The sequence below is a fragment of the Ziziphus jujuba genome, chromosome 1 (assembly GCF_031755915.1).
Source record: "Ziziphus jujuba cultivar Dongzao chromosome 1, ASM3175591v1".
Classification (NCBI taxonomy): Eukaryota; Viridiplantae; Streptophyta; class Magnoliopsida; order Rosales; family Rhamnaceae; genus Ziziphus; species Ziziphus jujuba.
Window position 1 is genome coordinate 2,023,079 of NC_083379.1, and position 11,636 is coordinate 2,034,714.

The following is an 11,636-nucleotide window of genomic DNA, read 5'->3' on the forward strand; positions in this document are numbered from 1 at the left end:
TTTTATGTTTTATGTTCAAAACCCACCAAAAAACGAAAAACTAAAATTATAAAATTATGTTATAAATTTTAGAGTGAGGATTAAATTTTGAACGGCGGCGGATCTGAATTTGGCGTTACAAAATTACAAAATTGGGCCACATAAGTTTTTTAGATCCAAAGACATTGTTCATTACTTATTTGTAAACAATCACATTAGTCTTAGTTTAAAGCACCAAAAAAAATTAAAAAAAAAATGACATTAGTCTTAATTTCTTTTTATAAATTAGAATTAAAAATTAATTAATAAAATACTTTCTATCCAAAATTAAAATATTATATAATATATGTCCATGATAATTATTCTTTAATAACATTTATAGTTAAACAATTAAATAAATTAAGGGCAAAAAATTAAAAACAAAGTTGAGTGTTAAACGTTGGAATAAGCACTATGCAGTCCAAAATATATGATTCTCAATTATTCACCCAAAAAAAATTGTATGATTCTCAATTCCAAAAAAAGTTCTTATAATCCTACTTATGTATGGGATTTCAATATTTATTATATTTAGCTTTTTAACATTTGTTTTTGTCAATAATAAATATATTTAATTTTTAAATATGATTAAATTATTTATATTTTTATATGATCTAAATTCATAAAGTGTGGACAAATTCTTAAAATTTTGAGATTACAAGTTTTCCTATATCTACCTAAATGATACATAGTGAACGTGATTGATTATAATGTGATAAAGATGGGATATCAATTTTTTATCTTTTTCTTTTTCTTTTTCTTTTTTTGTTTTTAATAAGTGTTTGTTATATTCTCGAGTGAGAGTTATGATTGAGTAATTAACAATCAAGTTATTAGCCTGTTGTTTGGCTATTATATATATATAGATATAATATCTAAAAATAATTATTTTTGACTTTTATTTAGAAGTTTTCTTAAAATTGGTTTTGGTTTTTAATATTTGTCGATGAGATATGCACTCATAAAGGCTAAACAAACAAAATAAATAAAAATTCTTAGAAAAGAATTAAAAAAAAAAAAACAACGAAGAATTAAAAATTCAATATATTCTAAACATGAATTGCATGTCCATATGTTTTTTAATTGGCTCTTTTTTTTTTCTTTTTTTTTTCTTTTTTTAATTGTATCCTCTCTGAATTGAAATTGATTATCATCTTCCTTCTTTGAAGTTATTCGTTAGTAAAATTTACTCATAATTACGCATTTAAAAAAAAAGCAACCATTCCAAGGAAAATTAAATTAAATCCATTGGAACTCCTTTAAACACTTTGGAATTAGATGACATTTAAATTTATGGTATTTACAAAATTGAATTAAATTTTGATTCCTTTTCGTTAAATTCTACGGGACCTCCTTGAGAACCTATATGCCTAACAGGCTAAATATTTTGTTATTAGTATTACACAAAAAAAAAAAAAAAAATGTGTTAGTAATCATAATAAAAAGTTTCCACCAACAATAGTAACATTTGTGATAAGTAATTTTAATAAATTTTTTATTATTCCAAAAATATAATTTTTTTATTGAAAAAAAAAATTTCGAGTGTCCAAACCAAATTCGGTACCATAAAGATTAAACTTTTTTATAGAAAATTTTTTCCTCTATATTATTTATTTATTTTCCTAAAGTCATAATATGATGGAAATTTCTATAGCATTCTTGAATTTGAACAGAAAAAAATATAAAAAATAGTGAGTTTATGTGAAGAAAATAATTATTTTATTAAAGGGTGGAAAAAAAAATTAGAAGAAGTAAGTCCCAGTAAATGGAAATATTTTCCAATTAAGTGGTAGATTTGCATAAAAGAGTATAAGAAGAAAGTGAATAAAAGAAAAAAGAAAACTTCAATAAGGGAAAGAAGAGCAGAACAGTGAGAATAGGGAACGGTGGATGGCTGTTCTTCGGGAATAGCAAGGCCGGCGACGAGTACTGACTGAAAAAAAAGAAAAAAAGAAAAAAAAAAGCCATAATTACGAGAAACCCATCATCTAAAAATTTCAACTTTTGAATTTTTTTTTTTTTTCAGTAAATTAACTCCAATCCCGTCAATCATTCACCAGTTTCAAAGGCATATTCTTCATCAATTTCAACATTTTTTCCTATGTATATATATGTATACAAGCAGCTATAAAGCCCAGCAATTTATAGATCCTTTCTGCAGAGTTTCTCTTCTCTTTTTCTGGTAAGCTTTCTATTTGTTGGCTGATACTTTTCTGTCTTGGGAGTCTTTGTTAAAGTTTGTTCTTTATGTTCTTTGTGGGTTTACATTTGATTCAAAGTCTCGACTTTTTATGTTTTCTTGGTAAATTTGGGGTAAATATGTTCTGGGTATTCGTTCAATTCTCCTTTTGGTGATCATAGGTTGGTTGGTTTTCATGATGGTGGTAATCACCATCCATGGATCAAAGACTTTTTAACTTTTTGCTGCTTTTATTTGACTTTTGAGTGATCATAGAATGCTAAAGACAATACTGATATTCTGCAATTAGTTTTCTATACAACAATGCACCTTATTTTAGAGCCAGGATTATGAATTTTTAGTTCTATTGGACAAGTTCATCTCCATGAAGAGGCACATTATTGAATTGAAATTTTTTGTCAATGCTTTTGGCAGACAATGCATACGAAAAGGGACAGCAAAATTTCCCATAGAAAAAAGCATAAACCAAAATTGAAGTCTCATATAAAGACAACTGGTTCAAGCTTTTCAAAGAGGAAAGATAATGAATCTTTGAACAAGCGGACTAGGAATGGTCCAACAAATAGAAAATTGATTGGTAGAAAAATTCTCCATAAATCACCTGATACAGAGTCTTCCAAGAAACTCTCTTCATTGAGGCTTCAGAGTGAGAAACTTGCCCATGGTAGCTGTGAAGGGAACGGGGAAACTGCTGATGGGGACATTGAAATTAAAAAATTGAGGAGGCGAAGGAAGAGGAAAAGACGAAAGCTTAATGTGGAGCTCGATGAAGCTTCTCGTTTGCAGAGGAGAACAAGGTATCTTTTGATCAAAATGAAGCAGGAACAGAGCCTTATTGATGCTTATTCTGGTGAAGGCTGGAAAGGCCAGAGGTATGATAAGATTTTAACAGATATTTTTTTCTTAGTACCAAACCAAGTAGATGATTCTTACTAGTGAAAATTACTATTGGATGATATATAACCTCTTAGAAGTATAATATTTCTTCCATGAATATCGTACATGTTTCTCTCTTTCTCTCTCTCTCTCTCTCTGTCTGTGCATGTGTTTAACTGTAAGTGCTGGAAAAGAGTCTCCAGCATTTTGGCTGGTTTTTAAATGTATTAGTATTGAAATTTAAGAAGTTTTTATTTTAACTTAATTAGTTTTAGGTACAAATAAATTATACATTATTTCATAAAGAACTTAATATACACAATTATTCATAGAAATAGGTACTTTTCCAGTAAGATTTGTATGCATCTTTTTAATTTTTATGTTGTGTTTTTCCTTAAATTTAACATCTTGTTATTCACTAATGCTGCTTAACCAACTTGCCTGCAAGTAAAATGCTTTGTATCTTCTTGTCTAGCTTTGGGCCTGCATTTGATTTGTTATGAACAAATCAAAATGGTAACTTTTTCTTAATTCCTTTAAAAATAAAAAATGCTTTATGCATTTATGCATCTCAAAGTAACTGATGCTGTATAAGAAGCTGGTAAGTGGAACTGTAAATTTTTGGAGTTTCTTTAGCTCTTTTTGCATCAAATGGCATTTTAATGACTTTCAATTTTTTGAATTTGTACCACAGTCGAGAAAAGATCAAGCCAGAAAAGGAGCTTCAAAGAGCCAATAAGCAGATTTTAAAGTGTAAGCTTGGTATTCGGGATGTAATTCGGCAGCTGGATTTGCTTAGTTCAGTAGGAAGCATTGAAGATTCTGTTATTGCTCCCGATGGGTCTGTATACCATGAACATGTAAGTACATGCCGTCACAATCATATTTCTGTGTGTGTGCAATAACTATTTGATTATGTGTATCTCTGTATCCATTTAGACATCGATTACTCAAAGGGGCTGTTTTCAAGTGCCCTACTTGTGCTAGCACTTTTTCCAAGTTACATGTGTCGGGCATGGGTGTAGGATATTGTTATGTGTGCAAGTCCTCTAGATATGGTTTCCAAAATTTTCACTTACTTTTGGGTGTTCAATACTATAATATTGTGATGTCATATTAAGAATTATGTTAACTTTGCACAGCTCCAAGTATCAGATTGATTTCTCTCTCTCTCTCTCTCTCTCTCTCTCTCTCTCTATCTTGATGGCAATTCAATATCAACTGAAAGTTTCTTAGTCTTTAATCTTTGGTTAAATTCTGGAAACAAATTGCCCCTATATCTGGGCTGTTGGTGTTTTGCTTTAGTTTGTCTGGGCTACCATAGAGATATAGTTGGTATCATGTAGAGGGGCTTTGAGCCTGGGCCATCTTTTCACTCCCATTTGAGGCCTAACCACCTAGACTAGGTAGCTACTTCTTCTAGGATTTTGGATAGTTGACCAGTTTTACATAACTAGGAAGATTGATTGTGTTCTGTTTGCTAGTCTTGACCTTGTAAATTTATGTTTTTGTCTTTGGAACTTCTAGATATTTTGTGCAAAGTGCAAGCTGCGTGATGCTTTCCCTGATAATGATATTATACTTTGTGATGGTACATGCAATTCTGCTTTCCACCAAAAATGTCTGGATCCTCCATTGGATACTGAAAATAGTAAGTTTATTTCATCACTTTCTCGTGGATCTGGTTGGCCGAATAGCATATCAAATGGCTTCTTTAAGTAATTTCAATTTTTATTGATAATTTACAGTTCCTCCGGGAGATCAAGGCTGGTTTTGCAGATTTTGTGATTGTAAAATGGAAATGCTTGAAGCAGTCAATGCTCATCTTGGCACCCACTTTTCCATGAATAGTAATTGGCAGGTTAGTAAAGTTAGGAATTCTTTGGTATTTTATTCTTAAAGCTGCTCTTTTTTTTTTTTTTTTTTTTTTCCCTCTCTCTCTCTCTCTCTTATTATATAATGAATACTTGAATAGTAATTGGCAGGTTAGTAAAGTTAGGAATTCTTTGGTATTTTTTTTTTAAAGGTGTTTTTTTTTTTTTTTTTTTTTTTTCTTATTATATAATGAATACAAATTCCATGGAGTAGGATGTTTTCAAGGAAGAAGCTGCTTTTCCTGATGGTGCAAATTCACTATTAAATCCAGACGAAGAATGGCCTTCAGATGATTCTGAAGATGATGATTATAATCCAGACAGAAGAGAAAACAGCTGCAGCATCAGTGGAGCAGCCACTGGCGATGACGTGTCAGATGATGAATTATCATCAAATAGCAGTGCTGCATCTGGCGAATCTACTGATGCAGAAATTATTTGCAGCCGCAGGCAACGAAGAGATGTAGATTACAAGAAGTTATATGATGTAAGTATTTCAAAGTTCTTGAAATTTGGTAAATTGGTTTCTCGAAAATAGAAAAGATAGTTCATGCACAGATCTCTAAGCAACACTTTGCATGTTAATGGTTATTTGCTTTTGGCTGTTGCAAACTTAATCAAAGTAATATTTCTACCTTCTTTCTCTGTATATCTGTTTACTAAGAAGCAAGAGCAACACTTTGCATGTTAATGGTTATTTGCTTTTGGCTGTTGCAAACTTAATCAAAGTAATATTTCTACCTTCTTTCTCTGTATATCTGTTTACTAAGAAGCAAGTACCAAATAAAAGGATAAAGAAAAATGAGAGAGAGTTTGGTTGCTTATACTGGTTATATATCTAGAGATTTGAATGTGCCATTATTCATGAGGTAGTACAAGGGTGCTTCTCTTTCTGCCCTCTCTGAGGTAGGATAGCCTGTTATAATATAATGTCTTATTTGGTTTTAATTGAAGGACAAAATGTGCATCATTATTGATTCGGATACATTATGCATTTATTTGAACAAACCATATTGTAGTAACATTCTTGATTAAATTTAACGCTTGTGGTACAGTTTCCTTGAAAAATGTGAATGCGGGACAATTCTTAGAATGTCACTCTTACTGTATTGAAATGTTATTTTCTTTAAGGGAAAGCTGAAATTCAGATCTTAGTTTAATGTGCTATTTTGCTTGTAAAGGAAATGTTTGGAAAGGAGGCACTTCCATATGAGCAAATTAGTGAAGATGAAGACTGGGGTCCTGCTAAAAAAAGGCGAAGAGAAAAGGAGTCTGATGCAGCTAGTACCCTTATGACTCTTTATGAAAGTGACAAAAAATGTTCAGATGTTGACGTTGGAGAAGTGGAAAGGAAACTTCCTCAAGAAACACGTATTAGGAGATCATTTTTCAGAATTCCTCACAATGCAGTAGAGGTAGTAAAATTGTCATTCTCTCTCAATCTACATGAAGCTTTTGATCCAAGTTTCGATGAAAATCCTAAAAGTTCTCTCTCTCACTCACTCAATCTACTAATTATGCACTCTCACTTCAATTGTTCTGTACCAGAGGCTTCGTGAAGTGTTTGCTGAAAATGAACTTCCTTCTAGAGCTGTGAAGGAAAATCTTTCAAAAGAGTTAGGCCTTGACCCTGAGAAGGTAATTATGCATATATCAGATTGATTCTAATACTGAAATATATTGAAAACTGGTAATAAACAACTATTGCATGTATGTGCAAAATAAATCAATTCTAGAGTTAAAACCAGAGCAAGGGCTTTTTATTCTCCAACAATTATACACCTCATTTTTTGGGGGGGGGCATTGATCTAAAGCATTTTATTACTCTTTTTTTCTTTTTCCTTTGTTGTTATCCAGATTCCAGTTCTTAACACTTTTAACGGGTAATTTTCAGGTTAGCAAATGGTTCAAGAATGCGCGTTATTTAGCATTGAAAACCAGAAAGGTAAGCTTGTATCCCATATGTTTTTTTTATGGATTCACTTGCTGTTATTTTTCTGTGGAATACTTCTCATAGATTTCCAACTCCCACATTTTCTACTTTTGAAATGAAACACTGATATGGTGTTATAATTGGCTTCTTCTTTGTACAAATACAATTGTATTTTTGGATCTGATGAAAGACAAGGGATAACATATGCATATATATATGTATATAAAAGTGGGGATTTTAGTTGAATTCGAGGATTTTGTCCACGTATCTGAAAATGTTAATTGCTCTTATTGAGCTTTAGTCACTGCAGGCTGAGAGACAGAAACTTCACTCTTTTACTTCTGGAAACTCCAAGGATTCAGGATGTGAAAATTTTAATAAAGATTCTGCTGATCTTGTGGCATCAGAAGATACCTCAACAGAAACTGTGATTCATAACCCCAAGGATGTGAAGGTGTCTTGTCAGAGAAAGCATCGAAGGACATTAAGTAGCCCTGTAAAGAAAAGGCAACCGAAGGAATCTTCGGTTAGGTTACCAGCAAATAACAGCAAGGTAGGTCTTTTGCCTTTATATCCTTTCTTATTGTTTTTGTTTTGTTTGTGTGCATGCACGTTTCTGTGCATTTGTTTTGTCTTTTCCGTACATCATAGTGAAGTTCAAGCCCTTTTGAAGTAGATCCAGTTATGAATAATCAAGACAACAAAAAACACACATTAACAAAGTTCATTCACAAATTTTGCACAAGTTGTTAGTGATTGGGTGTTAATAAATCATTTTCCTTTCAGGTATGGATCAACTTATGAGTTGACTTTTTAAATAATATAGCATCGCATGGTTTAAATCGAAGTTCTCTCTTTAGAAGCCTAGAGCTAGAATTGCATCTCACTTGCATCTATATGGGAAGTGTACTTATTAAGTTTTGACTGTTGATGGTATTTAAATCATCATTGGAATTTCTACTTTGGCTGTTTCCATGTTTATCAGAAGCTTCATCTTAAAATTGCAAAGTTCTGTTTTGGTTGTTTGTTAAAAGTTTTGGCATGGTATCTTAGCTTTGAATGAGGAGTGAGTGTTTTTCACCATTTGATATTATGCAAAAATGACTTGTTTATCATATAGGTTTAGCATTTACAAGGTTTCTCTACTTGCATTTTCCTCTTTCCCCTTTATCTTTTAAGAGCCAAAATCAGGCCCTGGTAAAGCATCCATGGGTTCTATATCATTCGTAATCCTGATTAATGTCTTGGTATCTTTTTCATTCAGGAGACTTTGGAATTTAGTGATGATGTGAGCTTGAAGAAGCTTCTAAAAGCACGGACTAAAGAGAAGAAGAAAGTAAATTTCATTACGGTAGGCGAATGCCGAGCTGCAGAAGAGGAGATGGAGAGACTCTGCAAAATTAAAGATAGACTAGAAAATTTGAAGCAAAAATTGCTAGAATTTAAAAATGACAAAGCTAAGAATTCAGTGAAACCATCTTTGAATGGGAGGTCTGTGATTTATGTTCCTGTAGCAGAACTAAGGGAAAAAGCTTGATCTTGTGCAAGTTGCAAGTTTCTCTTTCCCTTTACTTTTTGGCCTCATGTAAAGAATATTTTTATGTTACAAAAGGTTATATCATAAATCAATGTATTTGTGTTTCTCTCTTCTTTCTCCGTCTTCAGAAACGTGCTTTTACTTCAAAATGTGAAACATTTGTAACCGCAAATTTTTGCATTACTTGTGGTAATGTGAAACATTTATTACCCCAAAATATTTGCATCTGGTACCAGAATTAACATAATAATCTAATTTAGATATGATATGTTTAAAAAGCATAGTTATTTTTTTGAGTCTTTTGAGTTCAAATCATCCCATAACAGAAACAAAAATAAATCAATAAATTGTTAAAGTAGCATAATTTGTAGTTGATGCATTATTCACCCTCAACATTTAGTCTCTTCAAAATCTTATTGGACTCATCTCAAACATCAAAGGAAAAATGTCAACATTTTCATAATCATCATTAACAGAAATAAAAAAAATAAAAACTAAATAAGAAAGTCATTTCCTCGGATAGCCATTCATTTAACATTCAAATCACGAAGTAAATTGTCAAAGTGATTGTCGGAGTGAATTTTATTTTATCATTTAATGTTGCCATGCACTGAAGAAAACAGTATCTTTCTGTCTATAACATCCAGATATCAAAAGCAAAAAAGCACTGAACAAATTGATGGTCATCAAATCAACAGCAGCAAGGTTCATTCCTGCAAGATAAAGAAAGCAAAATGAAAAGGTAAATTAAAAAATTGAGCAAAAAACCACAAACGAGAGGAACTGAAATTGGCATTGTATCTTCCTACTAGACTAATAAATGCAATCATGAATTGGTCACTTAAACCAGGTTATTTACATTGTCTTGTCAGGCCATTAATTGTGGTAACATAGGTTCAATGAATTCAATCCCCACATTGCCTTACGAGGCCATTAGGAACACCTATGCATGGAACAATTTAGGGCTCAAACAGCTTAACATTAGACAAGAGAAGAAGACAGGAGCAGAACACAAAAGAGCACAGAAAATTCAAGCAGCCAACATTACAACATTCATTAAATTCTAGTCCGATAAGTAAAATACGAGTGCAGATATGCACTACCAGGGCTGGAAAATTAATCTATAAATATTGAAACTTCAATCATAGAAACAAAAAATTTAGATTGGAAAATTTTCATCCTAAGCTGCGCTTTCATATCGTAATGATTATCCCTTAAGTTTGATAGAATGGCCTTCTTCAAGTTTCTTTGCAGCATCCAAAAGAAGACAAGAATTTTTTTCTGCTACCCTCTGTCTTCAATACCATTTATGCATTCCCATTATTCTAGAGACCACACACCCCTTTTTCAATTCACTGCCTTCTTAATCGCACCCTGAATTATACATCCCTACCTTTTTAAGCACCCATCCATTTCAAACATTCCTAGAACACAACAAAAGGAAGCCACAGTAACCATATGGGAATATCTATCCCCATAAACTACATAACTCCAAAAGGAAAAAAAAAAAAAAAAAAAAAGGAAATTGTGAAACTACATAATTCTATGCTTCAACAAAACAATTTACTTAAAAGTTCCAAAACTGAAATTCTATGGCAAAATAGAACAGTATGTTCAGTTGTTAAGGTGAAAGTTATAACATTGGAACAGGAATCGCTCAATTACAAAAACCTAGTGAACAATATGATTAATTTTTTTCACAAAATATAAACTAAGCATGGGGCATTTTCTTGTTTAGATGTGCATTACTCGCAATTTAACTTCTTTTGCATTGAGTAAGACATCTAATGAAATTAACCCATTCCTAGAAAACACTCATCTGAATTGAGACAATAAAAAATCAACGAAAAATTACAAAAGTTTAGCAACAAAGAAAGATAATTATACGACCAAAACAGCTGAATTGAAACTCCCTCGACCTATTCCAAGATTACATAACAAAATGAGATACAAAAAAATATGCAGAAAACAAATAAATAAAAAATTCCAATCACCCACCCATTTGATTTACAATTTCATAAACGCTAAAAGAAATTTAAAAATAAAAAAAATAAAAAAATCAATGAAGAGCTAAAATCTCCAGAACCATCCATTCAAAAAGCTCATACCTTTTCGAAGGAAAAAAAAAAAATCAATGGCCACCGTGCTCCTTGGCGTGCTGCTGGTGCTCGAGATGGCGGCGTTCCTCGGGGAGAGCGACAAGGTAGGAGAAGATCATCCCACCGAAGCAGACATGGTAGAGAGGATCGATAGAACTGGTCTGGATGTACTTGGCATTGTAGTTGTCCAGACCTCTTTGCACCGATTTCTTCACGTACTCCATCGACAGCATCGGCTTCACGTAGTTGGGCAATTCCTTCACCTTCAATCCCTTGATCTCGTTGTAGAAATTCCTCCACGCCATTTTCCCCTTTTTTTTTTTTTTTTTTTACCCTTTTTCAGCGATGGAGATTCAGAGATTTTGGCTTTGGGAATATAAAGAAAAAAATTTCAACAAAACCCAACCCTAATAAAAAAATGATGTACGCCAATGACTTTGCTCTATCCGGTTATTAATTATTTATTACTGCTCCATCGGAGCCATTGGATCATTTTATAAGGATCACGGGCCAAAGATTAATTAGTGGGTCCGATTCACATTTAGGCCCACAGTGGATTCGGTTAACATTTAAGCTCAAGTTGTGGTGATCTAATGGACTAAAATTTTTTAGCCCAACAGCTTCTTTTTTTTTTTTTTTTTTTTTAAATGCCGTTTTATTATTATTATTATTATTATTATTATTATTATTATCTAAATTTGTGTAACTTGTTTATTTTAAAATGTCATTTTATTAAATATCTATATTAACTACAAAGTTAAAAACAAAAATAATCATAAAATTCAAAACAATTTTAAATTGTGTTAATTTTTTGTTTATGTTTTTGTTATTTTTTAAACACCTTCCCCAAAATTCTACCTTTATTCAATAATATATATTTATAGAGAAAAGAATAATAAAAAGTGTTATTAAATAATATTTTAAAATAAAGTATTGTTAAAGAATACTTTAAAATTTTATTATTTATCTTATAAGATACTTTTGGTCATTGAAAATATACTCTTTATGCTCTAACTAGCCACTTGCTTTTATGTCGATCAACAAATTATTATAAATCTACACCTTCATTTTATTTGAATACACCGCTTCTTCAATATGC

The 11,636-nt window shown here is 31.7% G+C and overlaps 2 protein-coding genes across 3 annotated transcripts; one reads left to right on the forward strand and one right to left on the reverse strand.

Annotated features, from left to right (window-relative positions):
• The first annotated feature begins 1,834 nt into the window (after positions 1-1,834).
• LOC107427973 (pathogenesis-related homeodomain protein) lies at positions 1,835-8,551 on the forward strand. Of its 2 annotated transcripts, none has more exons than XM_060818922.1 (11): positions 1,835-2,200; positions 2,633-3,090; positions 3,789-3,954; positions 4,622-4,745; positions 4,843-4,955; positions 5,183-5,455; positions 6,150-6,383; positions 6,517-6,606; positions 6,863-6,913; positions 7,203-7,454; positions 8,166-8,551. In XM_060818922.1, the coding sequence occupies exons 2-11, from the start codon at positions 2,636-2,638 to the stop codon at positions 8,436-8,438; spliced, it is 2,031 nt and encodes a 676-aa protein (XP_060674905.1). In that variant the 5' UTR covers positions 1,835-2,200; positions 2,633-2,635; the 3' UTR covers positions 8,439-8,551. The 2 variants fall into 2 exon arrangements, with proteins under 2 accessions (XP_060674905.1, XP_060674906.1); XM_060818923.1 differs by having other exon boundaries at positions 7,212-7,454.
• Positions 8,552-8,937: 386 nt separating this feature from the next.
• On the reverse strand, positions 8,938-10,950 carry LOC107428239 (uncharacterized). The gene is made up of 2 exons (XM_016038773.4): positions 10,547-10,950; positions 8,938-9,151 (listed from the first exon to the last, which is right to left on the reverse strand). The coding sequence occupies exon 1, from the start codon at positions 10,840-10,842 to the stop codon at positions 10,570-10,572; it is 273 nt and encodes a 90-aa protein (XP_015894259.1). The 5' UTR covers positions 10,843-10,950; the 3' UTR covers positions 8,938-9,151; positions 10,547-10,569.
• Positions 10,951-11,636: the final 686 nt, after the last annotated feature.